The following is a 27,994-nucleotide window of genomic DNA, read 5'->3' on the forward strand; positions in this document are numbered from 1 at the left end:
ATATTATTTCAAAATTTATATATGTTGACTACATATATAAATGTAAATTATATAAAACGATTATTTTTATTTTTATTCATTCATTCGCTGGAACAGTTAACGGGCCTTTACTGACACCTGGTGGACAAAGATGATTGGTTCATCCAAAAACAATATTATTTTTTATTTCTCCATTTTATTTCTCCATTCCTTTTAACGTTTTCTAGAAGGTATTGGTCGCACAATTATTTAATTAAAGGATAATTTAACACATTTTAGTATAACATGGAGAAGAGATGTAAGACATGGTAAAGCATGTATCAATCTTGATACAGACGACCCTCTATACGGACACGTTAATGATTGCGATATAACTGTGCACCTATGGAGGACAGAGATATAGGCAGGGTATGTAATAAACAATTGAAAAAAAGAAAGTGAGAAGAACTGGCCAGCCTCACCTGATTGGTCGGTGTGGGGAAGACTCCGCCCAAACCGGATGTTTTACTGCATGTATGTACTGTTAGACTCTCAAGATTCATGTTTTTCTATTTACAATTTGCAGGTAATCCAAACAATTATTAAATCTTGACATGCCGTCGTAAAATATTCCCGAGGATGCAATCCGAAGAGAAGGACGCGTTTCCTTTTGTCGAGGACAGCTTTTCACGTTTTCCTTCGCAAAGTAATATATATGGACTATGTCAGGCTGGAGAGCAAGAGCTGCTGGCAGCAACCCTGAAAGGCAAAGTGGTGTGTTTCAGGTATCAAGAACTCCAACAAAAAATACGACCTGTTGCTAAAGAGGTACAGTTCACGTACATCCCAGGTGAGGACGAACAAACGGAACACTTTGCACACTTTATCAACTTGAATACTTTTGAGGTTCCCAAGACATGGGCCAGCACTTACTGGACAAGGCATGAGTTTATTAAACGCGATATCTATCTGCTCCTTCCTTGTCTTAGTTGATGCCGAGATTGTATCAATCGATGCCTTCAACAAATCTGCACCAAACAGAGGGCTGGTAGTAGGGATCACGTTTATAAAGGTATTTTGATTTCAAAGTGTGCCATATACTATTGTGATGATGTGAAATTGTGTCGACCTCTAGTCCGTTAGTGTTCATTTCAATGTGCATCAGGACTCCGGTGACAAAGCCACCCCATTTCTGAATATCTACTGTGACTATGAACCTGGCTCCGAGTTCAACCTGGAGTCCATCGCACGTGAGTCTGTGTTGTATGGTTTTATAATGTCCATTCACTTACTCATCTAATCCATCTTTGATCTTATCTACCTGTGATCCATGACCTTCTTATCCATTGCCCAAATAGAGAGTTGCCTGAATCTGGAATTGCAGTTTACACCTTTCCAGCTCTACCACACAGAGTAAGTTTATTGGACAAACTACCATCCAAAATGGTGACGCGTCATTATCACAGATTCTAAATATTTGAGAAAATAACATCAGGACCTTTACATTTATCTCTCAGGTCTTTGCCGTTGAACAGAAGGGTGGGCTTAATGTTATTATCAGCCGATTTCAATCAAATGTTTAACATTGATACCTCAATCTTTAGGGTCCATTGTGAAGGTGGAGGACGCGAGACAGTGTTTCTGCTCAGCGGCCACGACCAGAAGATACACCTTTACAAAGAGGTCAAAACAGCGCTTGTGTGTGTGTGTGTGCGCGTTTCCCTGTGCTTGTTGATATTCTTTCAAAGTAGCATTACTAGGCTGACCAGAGGCTTCCTGTGTCCACCAGAATGCGTCCCTCCACCAGTTTGAGGAGCAACCAGTGGAGAGGCTCTTTCCAGAGCTACAGAAGCTGCCTAGCAAGTTAGTCTGCCTCCTAGCACTTCCTTTTAATGTCTCTGGAAATATGGTTAGTTGTGGATTTATTAATTAAAGGCATGTTGGGTATGAATCACAAATGAATAAAAGGTTTTCATCTCAAACAGAGAACTGTTTTAATCATGCGCAGCAGGTTGAAAGTTAAGAGTTTCTTTCACTTGAGACCATAATACATAATACAATAAGAACTTATTTCAGTAAAAAAAAACTTCCTCAGGGGGAGTCTTCCTTAGAAGACTACCTTGACTAAAGACAGCATTGTGTCCACAACACGAAGTGACTATAGGCACTGGCCGAAACAAACACAAAATAAACCACTCAAGTTCTCTCTCCCTCTGGTTGTATCCCATCATTAGTGTCCTGTGGCTGGACATGCTGAGTCTTCCCGGCGGCCGGAGATTCTCCACCTACGGTTGTCAGAACGGCTGCGTTGGACTGGCCCTGGTTGACCAGAGCAAGCCAGGTGAGATGGGACTCTGGTAGGATGGCAGGGGGCATGTGAGGGAAGGAGGGGGGCTTTAGGCCAAGATCCATGGTGATGTCTACCCCTGGGTGTAAATAAATGATGCATCATAATTCATGTGAACTTATGTGAATAATGTTTCAGAAAACGTTCTGTGGAAATTATGATCTCTAGAGTATTTTGAATCTGTGCATGTCCAGTTATATCAAAGAGATTTGATTTAATGTTAAAAATAACTATATATTAGATAATCGAATACCAAACAAGTTGTGGGGAAAGTCCTCATTCCTTCCGTACTGAAACGGGAGGTGTTTCTTTTTTCGGCTCTGTTCTGTGAATCTCTGTGTCAGAGGTGTTGCAGAGCTGGCAAGTGCTACAGGACAGCCCCATATCCACAGTGCTGCTATTCTCCCTGAACAGCGACTCCCCCAGCACCACAGCAGAGGTGAAAGGTAGGTGATTCCTCTTCCACAACAACACCACCTCACTGCTAGATTGTGTAGTGGCTAGAGGGAAGCTACTGGGTATGATACAAAAGGTCTGGAGGCTTCCTGTAGTCATTCTTGATGCTCCCAGCGTGTAGGCCTAGCCCCCACCTGCACCCTAATGCTCCTCTAACTGGATTTAATCAAAGCCGCTGTGGGTAAAAGCCTTTGATAAATAAGTAAATAGTAATAGTATCAAAAAAAGAAATTGAATTGTACATATATTTAATTCTAGATATAATTCTACAACACTCCATATGTAAAATAAACAGCATTTGGGAAAGATAAATGGTCCTTGTTTTACAGGCGAAGAAATGGGTAGTTACAATCTTCTGGTCACCAGCACTATAGAGACGGCTATTGTCTACAGGTAAGCATCAGTCGTGCATATGCTATTCATTGTGGATGTAAACCCTTTAGTTGCATAAAGGTAAAAGCACACAATTGATTAAATTAAAAAAATTTGGCCAGTGAGAAATCAGATACAAATATTAAAATGGTGTTTGTCTAAACAGGTGTGTAGGTAATGGCTTAAGTAAGAATTGATTGACAACACACCAGTGTAATCCACTGCATTTAATGTGTTTTAATCCTCCTCTGTTTGACCTGGAGGGGTCCCCATGGCAACCTGACAGTGACCAATGCTCAAACACAGACATACAAACGTCCTCACTGCTGTTTTGTGGTTGGTTATTACCAGAGATATCCAGGAGCACGGTATGTCCCATCCAGAGTTCCTCCTGGAAAGCGACCAATGGGATGCAGTGCTTTGTGCCCTTGTCGTTGACCTGGATTTTGACGGGCAGAAGGAAGTGCTGATCGGAACCTATGGACAGGTCCGTGGTGGGAGGGGCATCTTGGGAGCTGTCACCTGAAAATCATTTCACCTATCAACAATTGTACCTTTTCTGTTTTTAACAATAAAATATGAGTTAATCGTTGTATAAATGGATACCGTACCAATTCTCCACTTCTGTATTTTTTTTCTTCTTCCAAACAGGAATTACTTTGCTATAAATTCCAGGAGCAGTCGCACAGTGGATCTGAAAGGCAGTTTCAAATGGTGTGGAGGCGGAGCTTCAAGAGCCCAGTGCTATCCATTACCTACTCGGACCTGACCGGGGACGGGCTAAAAGAGCTCGCTATTCTCACACTGAAGGGACTGCACATTATGCAGGTTTGTAATGACCACTGAAAATAAACACCACTTGCCTACAATGCAATTCTAAGGCAGTGTTTTGGCAAGGTTTAAGGTTGAGCTGAAAGAATCTTGGTTTGAATCCCAATTTCCACACAGCCTACCTGTAGGCATCCTTGAGCGAGGTTTAAATGAAAAGAAAAATAGTGTAAAAGTGTCTGCTAGGTGACATGACTACCCAAATGGAATCCAATGTCTCATTCCTAAATTCCCTTTTTTGTAAAAAGTGGTCTTCTTAATATATTCTGACATTTGAAGTCTGAAAGTCCCCCATTTGAAATATAGTCATTTTAAAAGGTTGTATCTCCCTCTCTGTTACCCAGCATTCCCTCTCCAGCACTGCTGATTTGGTTCTCCAGAGACTCTCCAGAAGACTGTCCATAATGACCCCTGGCTCTGAATTGTCTTCGGGTCACGATAGCCAGGATAAGGCCGACACAGTTAGGGCACCAGAGTCGACTTGCCAACCACCACCACCACCATGAAATAAAAGATTACGACCATCTGCTTGGCCTGAACCGCGGTCAACCTTCACCTTTTGGACTATTTAAAGATGTAGCTAAATAAATTAGTTAATTCACTTTTTGTTTGGATTAGTTACAACTTTTAGGAATTAGCCTCGTCGTTGGCCAAGAAAACACATACTGTATCGATATATTGCTTGATTGTAAATTATAAATAAAACTGTACATAAAGTTGTAAGACCTTCAACTCCTAGTCCAGGAACCCATATCTGCTTCTCATTTGTATTCACTGCACATTGCTTTGGATAGAAACGTCTTCGGAAAAAATCACACATGGGCCTACATTAAGTAATATTAATTTGATAAAACTTCAATAGTATTTGCAATACATGTTTATTAAACCTCAATTGTATTGCGGTTAAAAAACTGGAAAGTATAACTTGACGGAGACAGACTATTTTAAGCAGTTTTAATTTACATATCATTCAAACCCCATGCTATTTTTGGGGCTGATGAAGACGTTTTATATGTGCGTTGATTACAGGAGATGTCCTCGTTCGCCTGCCAGTGGCACTGTGGTCCGCTCATGTTCGTTGGAAGAGATCGCTCTCTTGCACTACAAAGGCAACAATAACAACAGCTGCACTACTTATCAGATACCGACCCGGGACTTAAGAACACGGTACGGAAGATGGCGTGGACATAAAAAAATATTTATCCCACATATTTTTCTGCGGTAGTACATTGCGAGTTCACCATGGGGACAGTCCAGCATTGATTTGCAGCAAGACGTTGACGTGCTGAATTGGCGGAGGAGATTCTGTGTTTAAAGTAAAGTGTAGTGCGCGCGCTAATGAATTCATTTCCCTCAATGGGTTTTTATATTTAGCTTTAGCGCCGAGCACCTGGCAGTACGACCGCGGCCACCGCCGTCTGTCTCGTCCGTCGTTCGCGGTTGATAACATTCGAAGGGGAAAAACAAAACGGTCCAAACTTGCCGTTGTTATCGAGAAAACTCGCCCTTTTTTTTTTTTCCTCGCTGCGCTTTTTTTTTACGTGCTGAGGGGCGCCGTGGACCCGCACACTTTTTCCTGTTTAAATATATATCAGCGTTAACGGCTCGGAATGATGATGGCCGGTGGAGCCGTGGAACATAACGGGATATTTTCAAATGCCAACCTTCACGAACAACCGACCCACATGGAGTCTGAGCTGCCAGACTCACGAAAACGGTCGCTGGAAACTCCGGCTGAGGAGGCTGGTTGTACCAAACGCACCAACACAGGAGGTAAGAGAGACATGAGTCACCCTATCGACACCCTGTCGACACGTCGTCTGAGGCCCGCACATCACACGGTATGCATCGTAAGGATCCTCTCTTGTGGACACTTGGGAGACTATTTTTAACTCGCTCATCGGCCACAGGCCGAGATGACACTCACAGTGAACAGTGCGGTCCGTAGGCAAGTGTTGTAAGTTAGAACACCTGTCCGTTTTCAGAGTTACACTGATTCGTGCAGCCTCTCCGCTTGGTGTTGTCTTGAACCTAGTTTATGACTGCATGATGAACAGTGAGGTCAGCTATGAACATGAACCCCGGTCACACTGGAGCTCCACATCTGGATATATTCCATTGAATAGAAACGTGAGGGGTATAACGTTAGGGAAGTGAGAAACTTTCACATAAGTCCCAGCTGAATTATTCCACTACTACAGCCCTTTCCATTCGCTCAACCTTAAACATTTTACTATGTGGTTTCCAAAAAGTAAGTGCCTGCTAAAATATCGAGATTTATTCACTGTCGTCCTACTGTGGGTTTGGGTGTTTTGGAACACAGAATAGCATTAATTAGGCTAACTGTTAAGCTCACGCAATAACTATTGTCCTCGGTGACTGCTGCCTCGGGCTGTAATATTGGACACTTTTTAATATTAACAACAACAACAACAATTAACAACAATAGTATTTTAATTGTCTGTTTGACAGACAATTAACATTAATCTTAGGCTAGTAGTACAGCTCTATGAAAGGTTACATGGACTAATAGGACTTTAGCTGTCCCTTTAGTGGTCCTGCATACGGCCCGACCTTCCAAGCAAATAATAATAAAAAAATGTTGACCCTTCCTTTTGACAATCATGAGAGCAAAGGTTTTTTTGTGTACAGTTCATTTGTGTTCAATGTTTGTTATATACTATTAGTATTATACTATTAGTATAGTATATACTATTGATGAACTTGAGAATCAGGTTGGCATAAGACACCCACGAAGTAGGAGTTAATTGAAAGGTAGAGCTATTTCTGATGAGATATTGCTCCACGTCATGAAGCTTCATCATAGCTAAGTAGTGCATATTGTACTGCCAACACACCGCCGTAAGACCAGCAGAAGTCCTGCTAGTTATTGCACATTCCACACATACAACATGGCTATCATTCATCAGTTGCCCGGGTAAGGCTCAACACATTAGTAGCATGTTTGTTTATCCATATCCATGTTTCACCTTCACCGGTCAACCCATGGGGAGCTTATCTTAGATGAGTGGTGTGTTATCTGTCGTAGAGCGTAGACATGGCCATTTCTTCAACACTTGGTATGTTCAATTAGTCTTTTTTTGAATCCTTCATGGACTCGACTATCAGATTGTAGGCTAGTCAATGCTGGAGGCTTCCAACCAGTGGTGTTTCTGTGTGCAGGTTAGCACGTGGACATCCCATTTAAGGGTGAGGACAAGATGTGGTTTCATTATGTCCTATGTGATCTCAATGGACCATTATAACTCCTATAATAATATTTTAGATTATGCTTGTTCTGCTGCTTGTTCCCCATTTGCAACTTCACCGTTGCATCCAAGAATAAAAACATACTGAGAAGGCTCTTATTTTAATCTACTGAAAATTGATTTAAAATGGATGATTCAGCCTGGTACACTCCAATATGCTGTATAGGCCAGTCGTGATGAACAGAAGGCGCAGACATTTTGATTGGAAAAGAGGCACTATATAGAATTGTACCCGTGTGGTCCCTAAAATACCTCCTAAACTCTCCTTATTTCCTCACAATTAATTGTAGGGGGGAGGGGGTGGAAGCAATATTGACTAGCATAATTTTTAATTCACTAGAGGATACCATTTTGTTCTCAGGGGTAAACATTTTCCAGATGGCTACCAAAACAAGATATTGCTGTTCGGTGCAAAATCCTTAGTGAATCAACACACACATCTGATAAAATCCTTTTCATACAGGCTCAATACTGATGTTAGCTTACTATTCCATTATAGTTTTAACCAATTTGGGAAAATACGACTGAAACAATGTTTATTAAGATTGATGTTAATAATGCAAAAAGCTAATATAGGCATTATAAAAGAACTCACATTTTAAATGTCATGCAACCTTGTACAGGTTTACACTCAATACCACAATCCAACCTAAATAAACCCCTTCTGCATCTATTTTGTATTACTAAACTAACAATGCTGGCTGTTAGTGTTTCACTTGTAACATCGCTTTGTTTATCCAGAACCATTCGTGTGTATTAGCTGAACCAGTGTGGCTGATTTCTGCTTTTGTTTTTAAGCATCACAAAGGAAGAGCTCAGAAACCAGCCATGGCAACCATGTTTTTAGATCCTCCCCCCACCCCTTCCCCACAAAAAAGCAATTGAAGAACTGCTTGCTGTTCATATAGATGGAGAGGCTATCGCAAATACACAGCACCAGGGTGTGTGTTACGCTGTCATAAATATGAACAAATTAACCTCACACGACCAACCCTCACTCAGTGTTTCATACGTTTGTATACCCTAGTGCCTGCCGAGAGGTAAACAGCCTAGCTAATACGCACCCTTCTCTTTAATCAGCAAACCCTTGACTGTGTCCGATATTGATCTCCATATTCAGACTGAATTGATCATTAACATGACCGCAGATACAACAAAAGAGGGGAAAGGAGGCTTGTGCTTTTTCCAAGCAAGAGCCACTGCACATGGATTCCAGGTTCGACAGACAATTAATCCACAATAGACAAGGTATGGGAGGGGGGGAAATTACACTCTTATCAGCTACCCTGTTCTCCCTTCTAAATGAACATCCTTCATATATTTTTTCTCCCGTGTTTTCTAATTTAACCTGTAATTAACTAGCAGATGTGAGTACATGACGTTGGCAAAGCGTCTTCTTCCAGATAGGTTGTGTCACCAAAAGGATTTAGTATGATCCCGTAATGTTGCTAATGGGAAGGTTGGCACGGACATGGGAGCTGTTGTTTGAATTCATTTATTTTATTATTTATCTTTTATTTTTTTGGGGGGGAGAAGGACACAGGTGCCCTTGCAGAGTGCCGTGACGTGAGCGGACTGTGAATTTGCCAGGTGGCGTCGAGAGAAATGGATAGAGCGAGAGAGAGTGAGAGAGAGAGATATAGAGGGGGAGATGGAGAGGGGCGAAGGAAAGGGAGAGAGAGAGAGATGAAGACAGAGGGAATCTAAAATCAAAGCAGAGATGGATAGACAATAAAGGGGAGCAGTGTTCACAGTGCCGGCTGTGTCCGTAAAGCTGGCGGATGTTTCAATCAATAAGATAAGCGTTATTGTTGAATTATCAAGGAGGCGTAGCCCCCCCACCCCCCCCCCCCCCCCACCCACACACACAACCGCCACCATAAAAATAACCATGTGGGGCCACGATCACGTAGTTCTTGAGTTGAATAGAAAAAATGCACTTGTTTAAAAAAAGGAGTCCCATTTTAAGAGCCCCCACCCACCAAGAGAAAGGATTTGTACAGGGACCGGACCCCCGGCGCATCGACATGCACATTGCACCATTCGCATTACACTTATACCATTCACCGAGGATACTTCCAGTTCCCGCCGTAAGATTTATAGGCGTAGTGATTGGCTTCATCACCCCCCCCCCCCCACCCCATTCCTCCCCCCACCCCACCCAGTCCACCCCACCCCCTCCCACTCCCACCATTCTGCGGCACTGCCATTTGCAATGGTTGATGAGCCCCTCCGCCCCGCTCAAACATGGCCGTCTCTGGGATTTGGGATGGGGGGTTGGTGGGGGAAAAAAAAAAAGAGGAAAGAAAGAGGGTTGGCGGGGGCGGGGTCGGGGGGGCTGGGGGGGTGGCGTAACACACACACACACACACACACACACACTCTCAGACCGCCGCTATGTCGGCGTCGTCGGCGGCTTATGAGATCCACGCGACTGAAGGTCACTCAAGACGCGCTCGCCACTCCACCAAACGCTCCCGTGGCCACCTCACCTTTGTCACTTTCCACAAATAAAAGTGTGCATGTGAAGGGGTGCGGGGGGGGGACTGAATGGGACGCCATACTTTATAGTGCTGCGTCAAAAGAGGCGGAGCACAGGGAGGGAGAAAATATATAATTTTTTTGGTACCGGCATCGGAGAGGGGCGGGTCCATGACGTGCTGTGGGGTTGGTTGGGTCGGGGGGGAGCAGGCTGCCGATTGGGCCAGGCAGGCGTCAGTCGCGCCGCGCTGCCGCAGACGGACAGGCCACTCGATGAATATGGATGAGAGCAAGTGAAAAGGGTGATGCGGCAGGGAAGACCCCCCCCCTCCCCGCCATCACCACCACCACCACCCGCTCCTCCTCCTCCTCCTCCTCCTCTGCCTTCAAACCGATGCAGGCTCGAACAATGCGTGCCGTCTTTCACTGAGAAACACTGAGAGTCTGCATTACCATTTTCTCAGACAATTGAGGCTCTGGCCAGCTGCAGGCATGGCTTGGATGTCACGGTGAAACCTATTTCTTTTTTTCTTTTTTGTTTTGTTTTATTGTTTTCGCGCACCCGCTGATGTATTGAGAACCCCGTCGAAAATACAACAAAAAAAAACCGGGTTGACTGGTCGCATTCCTCAACACCACCGTTGCACCTATGCCTGGTCTAACGCTAAGGAAAGCTTTAGTGATCGTACTCCGGCATTGATGGCCATCTGACAGAGAGAGGCACCGAAACAGCAGATCTCAGAATGGGTAAGAGTCAAACCACCTCTTTTCTCTATTCGTTTTCATCTCTTTCTTGATTTCGTAATACAATATATATATATTTTTTTTGGGGGGGGGGGGGGGGGGGGGGCGGGGGATATGACTTGTTGAATTGATCCGGTTGTGCTAAAACTACTTAAAAAAACAGCGTTGCCGGTTCGCCGCAGTTCAATTTGTTTCATTTAAATTGCTCATTTTTGGTCTACCGTCCTTGCCGTCCGTCAGCGGCAGGTTGGCCTATTGAAATGCATAGTGGGTACTTGGAGGGGTTATAGTGGGGAGGAGGGAGGACAGTCACAAGGCATTTCCTCCTGACCCACCCCCCTCTGGTGACTTAACTAAACACGTTTGGCTCAGTGTCCGTGTCCCTTTTCTCCCTCTCTCCCACCACTCTCTCCCACTCTCTTCCGAGCCTTGGCTGCAAGGGTTCTTCGCTTCGGGGGTGGGTGGGTGGTGGTTGTGGGTGGGGGTGAGGCGGGGGGAGTGGGGGGGTGTACTGGGACTGCCAAACCCGGCAGGCGTTTGTCGTCCCCAGTGGGCCCACACTACTGCTCCCCATCTCCCCACTTCTCCCCGCTCCCTGGCGGGTTTTGCAGCAACAGATTGTCATGTTTACTCTGTTAGATGACACCATTAAAACCTGTTACTGTGATTTCCAAACACAAGGAATTAATTATTGACTAATGGCAGTGAGAAACGGCTGCAGGCTGGGTGACGGAGGTTGGCCCCGAGTGGCTACGCCGTGGCCGCTGGGGTTCTGGCTCCCCTGGCCGGAGACGGAGGGGAAAGTTACGCAGTGGGTCGTAGGTGTCGTCGCTCAACAACAGGTCTAGCTCCTACGCTGGAGATAGTTCCACGATGCACCACAGGATCATCTGGGCAGCCTCGCTAGCCAGAAAAAGGGACCTTTTGACAAAGAATTTCCATTGATCACCTCAGTCCCTCGCAGATTTCTCACCAAGGTCATCTTTATTGGCATTCATTGCCGGTAAAACAGAGAGCGGACTTCAACGTAGGGCAGATGTGTGCAGAAAGAGGCATCAAATAAACCCACTAATAGCGTGACGCCCAATCATTTACAGAAAAATTATGGGTTATTTGCAATTGTTGGCTTTGTAAGACATGCGCAAGCGATTCAATAGATCTCTTAACGTACGCTCTCGCATGCATGAGTCCGCTCCATGGCTTTCATGGGTAAACGTATTGGTGATCACCTGTGAATGTGCCTTGGTGATGTAAACGGTTAAGCAGACATCATGCATAGAAAAGATGGAGATGGACGAAGACTGGATGCAACGCGATGGGCATATTAATGGGAGCGGGCGAGCACAGCGTACATATCGGCTGTGAAATGCTTCGATGTCACAGTGTCATGTTCATTATGATCTGAAACTAATGAGTGCATTACAGAGGCAACAAGTCACCAGCCCAGGGTTCTCCAACCTCTGTCCAATCCTTCTTCACACACACATACTTACGCACACGCATCGCCCCCAACCCAATATGAGGGATGGCACGCAGTGGAATGGTCACAGACCTTGTGCCATTGACATTCTCCATCAAAAAATAAAATGAACTGTTGTACGAGCGCGGGTCGGTTTGTGAATGCGCAGCTGGTCGCGTACATGTGTTCCGTAGTGGAGTGATGTCATCCTCTCAAGGCAGCGAGGGGGGAAAAAAGGGTCTGGACATGACGTCATTGCGATCGGAGCGTTGCAAGCAGAGGTCAAGAATTGGGAGTGAGAGGCACCGCGCTCCCAGTGCCTTCTTATACCGTCGTAGTACCCCCTTTTGAAGTGTGTCATTCGTGCACATTCTTCATTGCATGTGTTTGGTGGGAGTCACCGTGACTGAAAAAAAGGGGCCGAACCGCTTTCCACCTCTTCTCGTCAGCCCTGTCTCGGTGTGTTTGCACGATGACTGCTAAGTCAGAGTCCGTACACGGTGTGTGGCTGATTGCTTCTTTCATTATCAGCGCTCTAATTGTGGATGGGGAATTCTGTGGACGCACTTCACACCTCGCTGATTAAAGTCTTGATTAGTGGCGAAAAAAGGCAGAAAGGGGTATTGTTTTAATTGTAACATTTCTGTCCTGTTCTGTTTTGGATCTTTTTTAAGTTTCATCAATCATTGGCTGGCTTGAGCCTCTTTAAGCCACTGAAGTGGTTTCCAAAATGGAGGAGATTGAGGCGGTGTTGGCAGTGTACCCTCGGAACAAATCTCTGGGATTGTATCCCATATGCTTTCATCACTTCCTCTCATTACTCGGGATCACGCCGTATTGGCTCCCTCCACGCACAGCATAGATATCGGTTGTGTGTGTGTGTGTGTGTGTGTGTGTGTGTGTGTGTGTGTGTGTGTGTGTGTGTGTGTGTATTGTATCTCGTTGTCCAGAACCCTATGTGAGTGTGTGTGTGTGTGCATGCGTGTGTGTGTGTGTGTATGTGTGCGTGTGTCATTGTGTGTGTGTGTCTGTGCGTGTGTGTGTGCGTGCGCGCGCATGTGTTTGTAACATGCCCAGGTATACAGCTTGTTGAATAATTATTAAGTGAGTATGAGTCCTAATCACGCTTCTCTGTAATTATCGTGGAATGCTACAGAACTCTGAATGGGGTTTGTTCTGACCTTTTTGGTTTCCATACAGCAGGTTTTCAGAGGTGGCTGAAAACTTGAAAATGGTTAAATTTAGTCCTCTGCAAAACTGGAAAGGAGGTCAACTTTTACTCCGCTGGAAATCTGGGACAGAACATAGAGCACGCCACCAATCTCTGATTATAGCGATGTGGTTCTGATTATGTTGTGCTGAAGGTCACCAAGAATCTCATTTTATGACATAGCCTGCTCAAAGAACCGAGTCTACAACAACATCACAACAACATGACAACCAGACGACTTGTATTACATCTAAAAAGCCTCATGTTACCATATCACAATTTTACTTCCTTTTTTTGGAAGGCCTATAATGATGACCAGAACCACTCTAACGTGTGTGTGTGTGTGTGTGTGTGTGTGTGTGTGTGTGTGTGTGTGTGTGTGTGTGTGTGTGTGTGTGTGTGTGTGTGTGTGTGTGTGTGTGTGTGTGTGTGTGTGTGTGTGTGTGTGTGTGTGTGTGTGTGTGTACATGTACATGCACCTCTATTTCCCCATCCCTCAGAGGAGGGTGAGTACTTCCTGAAGGTTCTGATCCCCAGCTATGCAGCCGGCTCTATAATTGGCAAGGGCGGCCAGACCATCGTACAACTGCAGAAAGAGACGGGAGCCACCATCAAGTTGTCCAAATCCAAAGACTTCTACCCAGGTAGGCGCTTGCATTCAGTCACCAATCATATCACTGTTTGGTCACCATTTAAAAAAGTGTGGTCTACTGCGTATCGACCAAGGGGGCAGTGATTGGAAGATGACGCCATGCAGTCCTGCTGTGTTTGTTTGAACGACCGTAAAACACAACATAGGTCGCACATTCTTATCGTGTAACACGTGTAAGTGAATACTGTGTCAGATGCAATTCAACCCTGAAGGTAATTTCGTTTCAATTTGCCGGTATGTGGGTGTGTGTGGAGCAGGTCAGCTGCTGCCGGTGCACATGGTCAGTATTTATCGCAGAGCTATTTTAACTTGTTTAAACTGTTGCAGAACAATGCACACAAAAGTAAAAGATAGTAGCAGCCATTTTATGGTATTGAGAGCGGTCAGAGAGAAAAAATAACAAGCTCACAAGCAGAAGACATACTGACCGCATGAGTCATGGACATTCCATGTTTCTGCTCCCTAGACTCAAACATTCTAGGAAGGAGAAACATGGAAAGGGATGGAATCCGGTCCAGCCTCTACTGTACGTAGGGCTGGACCCACCCACTGCCCGAGCAACCCCATCCCGGGAACAGAGACGCCTCGATCTTGTAGGGAAAGTGTGTGTTTGTCCTTCATGCCTCAGAGGGCACCTCAACCTGCTGAGCATTAATAGGAGCTGAGAGTCGGTTGATTAGGTCCAGATGTCTTCTGTGATAACTGATGAAGCCAAATACTTCCTGTTTTAAAAATAGATGCACAGTGCTGCGTTTTTGTTATAGTTTTTCTCTGCAGGGAAATTGGTCACTGTAAAGTGTTACTACAGTGAAACGCACATACCAGAGTTGGTTATGCTTTTCCTTTTTTTAATACCAGGATTTATAGTTGATTATGGAAGACATGAAATACTTCTATGAAATTATCAAATCCATCTGAAATCATTGCACAACACATGGGATCGTATAAATCTCTAGTGGAGCTATACTAGCTCCACTCTGTTCTATGCTTAATTATTTTTTATTCTTCACATTTTTATTGGTAGAAAATAAACATTTCTTGGCCAAAACAGCTTGCCTTTTATTTTTATTATCGCGTGTTATGTGTGAAATACTGCATTTCACTTGGCAATGCATCGCGCCGCGGTTCCAGATGGGGGAGAAATAAGATGGACAAGCGTGTGCGTGCTTCCACGCATTCCTCTGTGTTCGCCTCCAGTTGGAAATAAGCTAGCCTTGAAAGAGACCACGCATGTGTACAGCAATGTCTGTGGAAAAAAAAGAAAAATATAATAATTGTTACTTTGGTTGGCATGGGAACCAATGAAAGGAGTTACATGTATCCTTGATTCTGCCTTTAGTCCTGTAGTCAACACCTGCTCCCCCCCCATCCCCCTACTCATTACTGTGATGAGTGAGAAGAGGAGTTTAGAGCGAGAGAGAGAGCGAGAGAGAGAGGGGTGCTGGCAAGCTTTTGATTGGACGCTGTCCTGGCCCACCAAGTAAAGTGACCACTACCATACACTGACAATGGTTTCTCTACAGCCCCTCTTACAATGGTGTCAATGTAGGCTACCACTTAAAAAAAACAAAAAAGAAACCACTGAACTTAACGCAGGCGGCCCCAGCTGTATGGAGCTATAGGAATCGCAACCTATTCGCATTTCTTCTCATTTTACATAATCAATTATTTTGTCCTTTGTGCTGGCTAACATGCACACTAATGCCGTTACACTTAGGTCATGCCCTCAGCTGTTATAGAGGGGGGATATATGGCTTAGGAAGATTTATCCCAGAGCTCGCGGCAAATGCCGCTATCACCTCCGACAACCGAATGAGCTGGAGGAGACAACACAATAGATACTGCCTTTCTTTCACTCGCATGCCATGCTGCGGTGACTCCACTCTTTCTGGGATCCCTCCCCTGGACATGAGAAGAAAGAATAGAGCGAAAGCCCGGTGAATTCAATGGTTCTTGTTAGATGGGAGCTGTGCAAACCGCTGGGCCCGCTGTTACCGACAGAGATGGATGGCAGGAGATAGTGAAGGGTGTGGATGATGCATGATTATTTTGTAAGGTGTGTGTGTGTGTGTGCCTGTCTGTGTCGTGTGTGTGTGTGTGTGTGTGTGTGTCTGTGTCGTGTGTGTGTGGGTCTTTGTCGTGTGTGTCTGTGTTTTCATCGTGTTTGTGTGTGTGTTTGTGTGTCTGTGTCGTGTGTGTGTGTGTGTGTGGGGGCGGAGCTGCTGGAGGGGTAGTTTTGAGGGAGGGGGTTCAGGCCAGAAATAGCCTGCTCCAATCCCTCTCTCTGTGGACGTGACCCTGTCCCAGCTGTACTCCGGCAGCCTCGATGCAAGCCAACTTTCCCCTCTCTCCTTCTCTGTCTTGCTCCCTTGCTCTTCTTCTTCTCCCGGAAGTTTCATAGTTTTAAGAGTTGGCACCAGTGAACAGAACGACATTGCGCCACGACCAAAAGTTATTAATTTGGAAGGTTGCGACATCGCATTGAAGTGATCAGCTCCTCAGTTTTTTGCTTCACACATGATTTACTGTTGCGATTCTATTGTCGCAACAGTTTCTGCAATTTTACCCCAGCCTGTATCGACGTGACATTTTTCCGTATTCAACAACTCATAATGTAGGATTAAAATTAAACCCACACACACCACATTCGTAAGTGCTTCACAGACGCGCAAGTCTGATGCATCCACATGAAATTAAAGCAGCTACAAATAGTGCTGTGTGAATTCTTAATTTTGAACAAAAAATGCTTTGTCTGGCTTGCCATCAGCCTAGCTAGCTTAACCATGTTAGCTAGTGTGTGTGTGTGACCTTATACTGGAAGAGCTTTGATATTATCTATGTGGATAGAATTACACTCATTCACAAACTCTCGTATTCAGCACAATGGGCTTTTGTTTGCTTCAAGAAAGTGTCATGTTTTACAGTGAAATATGATTATTATCTATTTACTGTATTATTTATTTATATTGCATCATGGAATTTTTCCAAGGTCAAATAGTGCTGACTACAATTCCCCATTCTGTCCAATGTAGCTCTGGGCTATTTACAAACCTCTCGAAGTAGCCTACATGGGACGATAAAAAAAACAACGTAATTATCCACAGCTTTTAACGGCGCAACATCCAGCAGTCACGCTGGGCCTTCTCGTATATACCTTCTCCCGTCCACCCGGGCAGACGGCACTGCCATCCTGCACCATATTTCACCCGGAGCCTACAGGAAGCCAAAAACAAGTACACACACGGGCACAGCGAGCTCTACAAAATGATGAGTGCGCTGAAAAACTACGCTGTCCATCATGTCCTACCCAAACACATCAGGCAGGAGCACAGATTGGAACCACGCCATGTATAGACTGTTAAAGATGGGAGATGCAGCTGAATTCCCCAGGAGAGGCTTTGGATAGGAGACTGCCCTGAATTACAAAATGCTGAAAAAAATTATATGTATGGAATTATATGTAGTCTATGACAAGAGGGGGGGGGGGGAGATGCTCTTAACTGGTGTATATTGGTCATCGTGGTTCTAATAGATCAGTAGATTAGTTACTTAACTCGGTTAAATGCAAGCATGCCCAGCAGGAACACAAATGCAAGGCAATGACATGGTAAAACGGCAAACATTTCTCACCGTGCGATCCTCGCCTGCCGTTTTGCTCTGCTCGTCGCTTTAAAATTCAGATGAATAATTCCTAATTAACACGACGTCGAGAGTTTGAATGACGCCGCGTGCCACCCGGCAGGCACGTAAGAAATCACCTAGATGAGCGCCACATTGAATCCCAGCCCGACTGGTGACCATTAGCAGAGTTTAATGGAGAAGGCCGGGCCGTCTGGTGATGGATCACTCTGTCGACCTGGGGCTACAGCACCACTTGAGGACGATTGGAGGTTAGGGAGGGAACAAACGAGGTACGCACTCAAGACACACGGTCTGTACCGTCGATGGGACTCAAAACGCTGCCATTCTGCTTAACCGTATGAGGGGCAACCCCTGTCTAATGTCGGTGGCCTGAAAAACACTATTTATCTTAATGCTGTAATTTTACATGAGTTAACTTACTGTTGTACTGTGTTTCAATTGTTATACATGGTCAATAATATCTTCAAATAATAGGTCCAAATAATATTTGCTGATGCCTATTCATTCCTCATGAAAATGCACAAACTAAATAGCTAAAATAGCTACAACTTGTGTATTGATTGGCAACCATGGGTAAATCCCATCTATGTGAGTTTTTCGATGTTCATTCCTTGAGGAAAATCCCAGTTCCAATGTGTTCGCTTCCTGTGTTATTATTATCCAGCTCTGTTTTCAGTTTTTTCCTCATTAGTGCAGTGTGTATCGGTTTTCCCCTTTTCGATATCCTTGCTCAATCATTCAGATGTAATAACAAATTCAAATAGTCTCTTGGTTCTATAATTCATTCTATAATCAAACCAGATTTTAGTGCCAATCAAATTATGTAGTCTGAGACCCGTTGGACTCAGTATGAGTTAGCTTCCAATTGTTGCAATTGAAATGCGCATGGAGACTATCGCCAGTGCAATGCATTACTAATGTATGGTCAACTGCCCCTTAGTTTTATTGCTGTTATAAAAAGCAGCAGAGTTGGGTGTTCAAGTGAGAGAGAGAGAGAGAGAGAGAGAGAGAGAGAGAGAGAGAGAGAGAGAGAGAGAGAGAGAGAGAGAGAGAGAGAGAGAGAGAGAGAGAGAGAGAGAGAGAGAGAGAGAGAGAGAGAGAGAGAGAGAGAGAGAGAGAGAGAGAGAGAGAGAGAGAGAGAGAGAGAGAGAGAGAGAGAGAGAGAGAGAGAGAGAGAGAGAGAGAGAGAGAGAAAATGAGTGGGGGAGACAGAGAGCGAAAGAGAGAGTGAATGCAATAAAAAAAAGAAAACGGCTCACACAAGCATTTAAAAAGGGATTTGGTGTTGCATTACCTGTTACTACTCCATGGCCCCCTCACCATGGTAACGGAATGCTGGAAGGGTCTTTAGCGTGGAAGACCCTACTAATAGATAGAGAATAGACTGAGAACGAGTGTGTGGTCTGTTGGAACCACCGGCCCTCTACACACTTCCACGGACCCTGAATGGTTTACGTCATCAGTGGGGAATGCTTTATATCTCCGTAGCTTGCTAACCAAGCATATTCTTTCTTCCTCTTTTTTTTTTTTATTATACATTTTCTTTCATGCAGCTGTTTTTCGGTTGAATGTGTGAATGGAAAAAAACAAGGGGGATGGTTGAGCGACTTTCCCTTTTTTATCTATAAATATAAATGAAAACCTGGGTTTTCCTTTTTGGCACATTGCCTATCCACACTACTGGATCCGGTGGTTCTTTAACCTCTGCCTTCCCTCCCCCACACAGGAACAACAGAGCGTGTGTGTCTGATACAGGGTACCGTGGAAGCTCTAAATGGCGTCCACAACTTCATCGCGGAGAAGGTCCGCGAGATGCCCCAGAGTGCCCAGAAGAGTGAGCCTGTGAGCATACTACAGCCACAGACCACCGTCAACCCCGACCGGGTTAAACAGGTACAAAACACGCTCACTGTCAACCCTGTAGCGACACACAGAAACCCGCATGAGCTATGCGGCCTGCCCCCCCCCCCCATGCTTGTAAATCACTCTTTTAGCACCTCGAGTGAATGGCATGCCGTACGTGTCTCCGTTATGTCTAGCCGTTAATGTGTGCATATACGGATCATTAGGATGCCTTACCTGGTCCTGGTGTCTTGTGTTTATGAGTCGCTAGGCGTGGTGGTTCCCTGAGGCCGTGACCCCGTAGCGTGGCAGAGGTCAGGAGAATGTAAGGCCACAAGGGTTATTTTTACCCCCCAGTCTTTCATAGTTAGACATTAGCCAAGTGGCAGCTGCAGTTTAAACCCCTGGGATTAGTGAAGTGCTGAGTAAAGCCAGAGCGACTGTAGTAAACTGACTCAGTGAGATTCGTCTCCCCTGTCCCTCATTGCTCCACTTAAAAGACTCCCATCTCCTCTCCCCTTATTTTTTTTCCCTTCGATTTCAATCTCTCCGTTTCCTCCTGCAGGCTAAACTGATAGTGCCCAATAGCACAGCCGGGCTTATCATTGGCAAAGGAGGCGCGACAGTAAAGGCAGTGATGGAACAGTCAGGGGCTTGGGTGCAGCTCTCCCAGAAGCCCGAGGGCATCAACCTGCAGGAGCGGGTGGTCACCATTAGCGGGGAGCCCGAGCAGAACCGCAAGGCCGTGGAAATCATAGTTCAGAAGATCCAGGAGGATCCTCAGAGCAGCAGCTGCCTCAACATCTCCTACTCCAACATCTCTGGCCCCGTGGCCAACTCCAACCCCACGGGCTCCCCTTACGCCAACTCCGCCGAAGTGCTGCCAAACGCAGCCGCGGCTGCCGCCACCGCCTCCAGCCTCCTGGGCCAGGCCGGCCTGACGGGAATGGGCACGTTCCCAACGGCCATGTCCAGTTTCTCCGGCAACGACCTGCTGGCCATCACCTCTGCGCTAAACACCCTGGCCAGCTACGGCTACAACACCAACACCTTGGGCCTGGGCCTCAACCCGGCGGCCGCCTCCGGTGTCCTCGCCGCCGTGGCCGCCAGCGCAAACCCCGCGGCCGCGGCCGCAGCTAACCTCTTAGCCTCCTACGCTAGCGACGCCTCCGGCGGACACCCGGCGGCGGGCCTGGGCGGGTTCTCGCTGGGCTCCCTGGCCGCCGCCACCGGGGCTTCCAACGGCTACCTGAACGCCTCGTCCCCACTGATGGCGTCCTCCCTCCTGGCCGCCGAGAAGCTGGGCGACGGTGCCAAGGACGTGGTTGAGATCGCCGTGCCGGAGAACCTGGTGGGCGCCATCCTGGGGAAAGGAGGGAAGACGCTGGTGGAGTACCAGGAGCTAACGGGCGCCCGCATCCAGATCTCCAAAAAGGGGGAGTTCATCCCGGGCACGCGGAACCGTAAAGTTACCATCACAGGGTCCCCGGCCGCCACGCAGGCCGCGCAGTACCTGATCAGCCAGAGGATCACGTACGAGCAGGGCGTGCGCGCCACCAACCCACAGAAGGTGGGCTAAAATTGAAAAAAAAAGGAGAAGAGGATAGAAAAGGAATGATGAAGGTGGAAGGAAGTCGATAGGTTCACTGATTGGGGGGGGGGGGGGGGCGGGGGAGGTAAGAAAAAAAGAAAAAATAACGAAACGCCCAAATATCTGTTCAATATTTCGGTTTCAAACGAGGGAATCGCAGAAGGAGGAGGCGGGGGGCGGGGGAGACAACCAAGATAAATGTGTGTGATATGTGAATGTGTTTTTAGGAGTGACGTCCTGATGTTTTTTAAAAGAGTCTGTCGAGTCCTTTTGACGACGGTGATCAGAGTAATGCTGAACTGGTCCACTGCCAAGCTGCAGATTCAACGGCTGAGCCTCCAGTTTTCACCCTTCCTCCAAAACCTTAGAGCTGTTTTTATTTTATATCTTTATTTTTCTTCTTCTTTTTATGTTTTTTCTTTTTTCTCGGGGTTTGATTTCAGATCTTTAGCCGTGAACCCCTAGGCTTCCGGTGAGTGGCGCGTGCCAGATGAAAGGGCCGGTCGGCTTGTAAAGCGGGCCGGCCCACCTCGCTCTCTGTAGACAGTGGCGTTACGGCATTGTTTACCAGGGGGACCAGGTTCCTGTGACGAGCACCTGAGGCAACCTCAGGCTATGAGGGAGCAATGTCGAAGTATCATTTAAAAGAAACAAGGAAGTCGCTATCTATTTTGACATGTGTTGAATTCTTGCTCACAGCATAATTGAAGTTTTCAAACGAGTTTCTTGGGGGTATTTTATATTTTTTTCTTTATTTATTATTGACGTGGTCTCATTCAAACACAAATAGATTATTTAAGCCTGTGAATTCAGGTTGACCTGAATGTAAAAACAACGTTAGCCTATTGCTCTTTTTTTATTTACAGGGATCAAATATTGTGTTGCAGTGAACAAAATGTATAATCTGAACCCAGTCTGAACTTTTACAGTTATTGTCGTGTATAGCGCGTATAGTTCAGGGGTTAAAAAAAATAACCAATGTGAGAGGACAGAGGAGACACACAGGAATGTATAAATATATTTTACATGAACACACTAAGATGAAGCTCCCACAAACGCACAAACATTTTTCGCATCTCCACAGCAACGGACAGAAACAAATGTTAACCAACCCTTTCTTGGTGCTATACCATTGGGCATACGAATCTCTGTTACCATCGACACCCAAAATCTGAATCTTGCGGCTTTATAAAAATAGGTTTGAGAGGTTTTCCAGTAATTGGTAGTCCATTGGATCACTGTCAGCCGGCACCTTCAATAAGATAGTGAGTGATTTGCTACTTTTTACGACTCAAAGCAATCCAGTCTTAATCCCATTAAAGCAATTTGCTCCTCATTCCGAATGCAAGTCATGCATTTCATTTCTTTCTTGAAAAAAATTGGTTCGCTCGATTTTACTTGACGATACGTTTTGCCTTAGACGCTTAAAGTTAACTCTACGGAGACGGCGTTACAGACACAAGCTTGTAGCAGCATAGACTACACATTTCACCCGAGGCAGGATTCATCCATGACCTTTCACAAAGGGAGACGCAAATCCCACAAAATGCATTCGATCAGAAAAACAAGAGCTGTGTGAACCAGTATCTGTGAACAAAGAAACCATTGCCTTTACATTAAGGGTGCCAAATAGAACCGAGAAGTACGTAATTGGGGAGAAATGGAGTGAAACTTGAAAAGGTTGGGGTTCAGGTTTAAGTGAACCCCCCTCCCCCCCCCCCTCCCCATACCCCTTAGTTGAATTTGCATTAAGACAGATGGGATGATTCTGCAGTGGAGTCTGCAGGGGCAGCTTGTTCTCCTCTACCTTAAAACACAGAAAGGCTCACCTGAATTGGGTGTAACCCCCAATGTTACGTAAATTAACCCCTTTTTTTATTATTATTAAATGGCTTTCAGAATCCACGTTGACGGACAGTTGGCATATAGAGTACCCTGGCTTGCTTCCATGCTGCTATTAATGGTTTTCACCTCCCCACCCCTCCCGCCCCAACCCCCCCCCCCCCCCCCCCCCCACCCCCCACCCTGAGTACACTGGGTCTGACGACTGCACTGTGAGATGCGACGCATGCATCTATGTGGCGTATCTATCCCTGGTGGGATGTGAGTATTTTGATGTACACATCTATTCGACCTGAAGAAGATGTAGGCCAACGTTCACAACACGCGTCCGTGTTGAATGGACCGGGTATCTTCACAAGATCATTTCTACGTCGACATCTTGTGATGTTTGTGTTTACCTATTTTACATTTATTTTCTCGATGCACTGCAGAAGGTGGCTACGCATACTTAAAATTCATGAAGATTTTATAGAATCTGAGAAGCGTTTGTTAACTCCCGTGATACTTCCCTTGCATAGGCCAGTGCTGTCTTCTCTAAATGTAGACCTGCCTTGCTCCCCTTTAAAAATAGGTGTTTTAATAACGGTCCCCATCAACTCGAGCACTAACGAATGGCGTCCGCATTGCACAATGCTCTGTCGAAACCTGGAGAGCAGAACTGCTCCTCCTTGCTAAAGAAACATCCCAACTCGTTATTAAAGATATGTAAAAGCATCCGGCCACCTCTGTAATAGCGATGCGTGCGGATGACCTGCTACTGCCCGGGAATTTTTAGGGTATCTTGAGATACAAGCACAAAACCAGAGGAGGTTTATCAATGCAAGCAGACGTGTGCGCGACTGTCGACAATTCTTCCTCAGAGCTGTCTGATCAATACCTTGTGCCAAATACTATTATCTCTCAACCCCCTCCTCCATCCTCTTTCCTCTTTCTCTCAACATTTAATACTACCCCTGCTGTTGCCGTTCTCTACCGTTCAACATACACACAGATCCTCCCTTCCCCCATTGGTCCGCTCGCCTCTCGTCCCTTCCTGTCCTCCCTTCACTCTGTTTCTCCCCCTCTTTCTCCTTCCTCCTGTCTCCTCTTCTCCCGGATGGTCGTGTCCTACCCTGGTGGTGTACTAGGGGGGAGGAGGCGCTGATGGGGCATACTGACGGGGAGTTATGCACTAAAGGTCACGAGGGTACGAAAATGTTTTCCCAAATGTTTGCCGTAGTGTGACACCGGGCTGAGAATGCACAGAAAACACCTGCCCACCTCCCCCCCCCGCCTGTCAGAGCTGTGACACCCCCACACGACCACAACCAGCAGTATTAGCTCAACCAATCCTACTTCCTTCCATGGGGAAGAACCATTAGGACTTCAGAAAAGGTTTTTATCGTGAACTGTGGCCCTTTTTTTTTTGCTAGGGCTAGGGAAGGTTCTGTTCATTTTTCTGCCAGAAGATGGAAAAAAAAAAACGGCGAAATTGCGGTGGTGGTCAATATTCATCTGTTGGTTGAAAACTAGATGAGCTTTTTGGTTCAGCCTCGGAAAAAAAAAGCAGAGCCTAAACGTTTTGAAGGAACGCGTTAGAGGGTAAAGGGAAAGGTAACCTGTTTGTGACCTCAAGCTGAAAAACAATGACATCCTTTATGCATATCCTCTAATCTGAAAAATGACTAGAATTCATTTCTGTGGAATACAATATGTCATGTCATATGATCTATATGTACTTTATTGTAGCTATTCTAGTTTGTAGTCCAAATGCAGTCCAGCGTTGTCAATACAATGTGAACTATGTTATATTTGTGTGGATGATGAGAGTGCCAACTAAGCCTGATTAAGATTAGCTTCGCAAAATTTGTTTGTGCATTATGATGATTCATCATCAACGGGTGGTGTCCATATTTCTGTCATAGATGATTTAGTTTGACAGTAAGAAAATGTAAAGATATTGGAAGCAATATAGTAGCATGTCGTCCTGTTTTGTGTTTCATGTCTGTTGTATGAACCTTTGAAATTATTAAGATTTTGAATGAATAGGTTTACATGTACTTTTTGTAAGTTATGAAAATGCTGCTATTTGATAAGTAAAGTAAACTATACAAAATATTTTAGCTGAAAAGATGTCTGGTCTGTTGATTAGAAGAAGTATGCTCTGAGATGCTCGGAGCATAAAGCGAGGTGTATAGAGAACTATACAGTATCGATAAGATAGTAAAAGTAATAATAGACTCCATAGTACAACCTGTGCCAAACTAGACCTCTGCAGCTTCTGAAAATTGTAGATGTGCGATCAAATGTTAGATATCAATAACTTGTTTAGAAGTGCTGATCAAGTGCCAATCAAACACTGTCTTTTAAGTTAAGAAAAAAAAAGATAATCAAATGCATTACTTAAGAAAACAAAAGGACAAAGATACCTTATTTGTGCTCTTTGTTTTTATCCCATAGTTACATAGAGTAAGAGTTAACAATGTGATTTTTATGGATCCATGTGTTTTTACACTCCATGCATCCTTTGTGTGTTCGTTTGACCTGTGGCTTAAGTACTGCTGTTTTCTCACAAAAATGTCTTTATAGGCCAGCATGCACTAAGCATAACATGTTATAAGCATTCATAACATAGCCATTAACAATCAGCAATGTGTTTGTGGAGTTAGGTGTTATCTTTTTGCACGTCTTCTATTGCATGATATCCAAGTGAATTATTGGGGGCTGGAGAGGAAAAAAAATTAACAAAAATTTGCAAGGTGTCTCGTAACATTCAAAGGCATAACACTGCATGCGGTCAATTGTAAGGCACTTAAGTTTACTCACTTCATGTTAAAAAAATAATAATAATGTTTTGTTTATTGTTGTAAGTTGGGTGGGAACCCATTGTTGTCATGTTGGCCCAAGAATCACCACACATAATTCTCATCAATAAAGTCCACCTCTCTTCACTTAATGAGAGAATATCTTTATTTATTTATTGTTTTTTTATTTATGTTTTCGGTCCAGTGAATAGTATAAAAAATGTGAAACAAGCAAAGGTGAAGACGTTTTTCAGTGCATTGGCTACACAACTCATGTTTTGCATTTTTACACGATCAGGCACCGCATGCGGTTTGTTTTATTTCAGTTTACTTTGTTAAATCACGTTACACCTCCCATAACCTGTGGCATACTATCTTCAGAAACGATTTTTTGTTTTACACAACAGCTTGAAAGCCCAGATCTATTCTATGAATGTACCCATTTATTTTTCTGTCTGAATGTCTTTTAATGTAAATTCAGGGCAGGAATGTCACAATACATGTAGAGTTAATATCTATGTCAACGACAAGAATTCAGCTATAGTCAGGTAGGCCACACAAGGCCAAAAGTCATAACCCAGATACATGTTCAAAACCGCTTCCGATTCGCTGTCAACATTATCCTGTTTGTTTGGTGTTGCATAAATGCACTTTACCGATCAATGGGTCATATCCGTCTTATGAATAAGATCACAATATTGGGTGTGAAATGAAGAGAGAATCCATGCTGACTTTCAATAGTTAAGGGATTATTTTGTTTGGGTTTTCGTTGCCATTCTTTGCTCTTGCACTGGTGGTATGTCAGCCTGTTTCTGTCCCTCGTGTTGGCTCTGGTTAATGATGGAAAGGGGCTGGAGAATCTGAATTGACCTGAATTGTGGCACCTTTTGTTCCGCACTCGATGTCCTCTCCCTCACATTCCCTGTGGCAGCGGTTTGTGTCAATCACTAAGTGAATTCCTCTAAAATATGTGCAGGTGTCGTGAATCACAGTCCAGGGGGCGGATTACCACCACCACACCACATTTTGTGTCCATACAAAAATTGGCTTTCTTTTTCCTGTTTTTCTAACAAAATAGTATCGATCTTTACCAAAACAATTCATGGCACATTATGAATTCTCAATGTTTTGCTAATATAATTGTCTGAACTGTGAGGGGAAAAACGACACCAGCAAAATATGTGAACTTCAATAAAGGGTGACTTTAAAGAGTGAAAGGCTTGTTATGAGGGTTAATATGATTTTTTTCCCCCCACTTTTGTTACAGAACCCTGTCAATTCTCAACAATCATAACCAGAAATCTAAACTGAATGCTGATAGATAAACAGAAGCATTCCAACGTCTTTTTGTCAGTTAGTTTTGTCTGTGTTTTCATTGTCAATGTACTCTGGACATTTACACCCCCCCTCTGCAGAGCCCTTCTTCGGGAAAGGCTCGGACCGGGAGTTTTACAATCTCAACAACGGACTCAAGCTGTTTAAAAAAACCTTCATTATTCAAACTTTACAACCAATCTGTGTCGCATGATACTCCGGCCACCATATTTGCCCTTTAAACGGATTAAGGTGTTTCCGAGCCCGTTTGTCTGAGTAACGCAGGATCCTCGCCAACCAGACACCAGGCCGTCTTTCTTTGAACCGCTGAACCTCCGATGTACTTGGTTGACCTTAACATTCACACCGACTCCTTCACCTGTTGGACATCTTTAAGCCAACTGTATTGTCAAACCTAGCAAGACTGTTTTTATTTTTTTATTTTATTTTTAATTTGTTTATCTGTTGGTGCGTTTGTTCTTTCCATCAGACAAAAATGGACTGACAGCATAAGATCTAATAGTGAAGTTTTCTTAAAGTCCACAACGTAAGCTACACTAAGGGCTTTCTCTAACAGCATTTAATGCCTTTTAAAATGACAAAATAGGAAATATTTAAAACGGAAAATGCCTTTTGTTTCAAAACTGTTTTAAGTAGCGAATAACTGTCAACACGAGTGCCAAATAAATCCACACTGAGCCAAAAGGCAGCCAGCTTACATACTAAGTGTTAGATCACTGGAAATGGCATGACCCTGCCCATTTCTCGCCATGCCCCACCCCCTGAAAATGCCCCCCAGCCTCCCAATTGTACGACCTTTGACCTCATATACCATTGTTGTTATGCTGCCAGTCTGTTTTTCTGTTTTTATCAGAGAAACACAGAATAAGCAGTATGAATTCTAAACACTGTTGTTTAACAAAGACAACAGCGACTACGGGGAAGGACTGAGAGGATTTTTAAAAGTGTCACATGTGTTTCTGTTCTTGGTTCATTTGAGCATCATTCATTAATAGATTTAAGGGTAATGACTATTTAATGTAACTGTAGTACTGTGTTTGTAAACAAAATTCAGTGAGTTGTGTTTTATGACTCGTGGACTACCAGTGAAGTCAGCATTTCAGTGTTAATAATTGAATTGTTTTTTAAAGATTATTTTTGCGACGGCAACAAAGACTCATTATAAATGTTCATTTTAACATCA

General features: G+C 44.6%; 2 protein-coding genes across 3 annotated transcripts; both read left to right on the forward strand.

The window, feature by feature from the left end:
• The first annotated feature begins 452 nt into the window (after positions 1-452).
• kptn (kaptin (actin binding protein)) lies at positions 453-4,693 on the forward strand. The gene is made up of 12 exons (XM_060057192.1): positions 453-808; positions 948-1,030; positions 1,124-1,208; positions 1,317-1,371; positions 1,563-1,641; positions 1,748-1,821; positions 2,193-2,299; positions 2,650-2,751; positions 3,091-3,154; positions 3,485-3,620; positions 3,785-3,961; positions 4,306-4,693. Exons 1-12 carry the CDS (start codon positions 598-600, stop codon positions 4,465-4,467), a joined length of 1,335 nt encoding a protein of 444 aa, XP_059913175.1. The 5' UTR covers positions 453-597; the 3' UTR covers positions 4,468-4,693.
• Positions 4,694-5,001: 308 nt separating this feature from the next.
• nova1 (NOVA alternative splicing regulator 1) lies at positions 5,002-27,994 on the forward strand. Of its 2 annotated transcripts, none has more exons than XM_060057190.1 (4): positions 5,002-5,734; positions 13,625-13,768; positions 19,145-19,311; positions 19,826-27,994. In XM_060057190.1, the coding sequence occupies exons 1-4, from the start codon at positions 5,572-5,574 to the stop codon at positions 20,837-20,839; spliced, it is 1,488 nt and encodes a 495-aa protein (XP_059913173.1). In that variant the 5' UTR covers positions 5,002-5,571; the 3' UTR covers positions 20,840-27,994. The 2 variants fall into 2 exon arrangements, with proteins under 2 accessions (XP_059913173.1, XP_059913174.1); XM_060057191.1 differs by lacking the exon at positions 5,002-5,734 and adding an exon at positions 10,026-10,458.

The sequence above is a fragment of the Gadus macrocephalus genome, chromosome 7 (assembly GCF_031168955.1).
Source record: "Gadus macrocephalus chromosome 7, ASM3116895v1".
In the NCBI taxonomy this organism is placed as follows: Eukaryota; Metazoa; Chordata; class Actinopteri; order Gadiformes; family Gadidae; genus Gadus; species Gadus macrocephalus.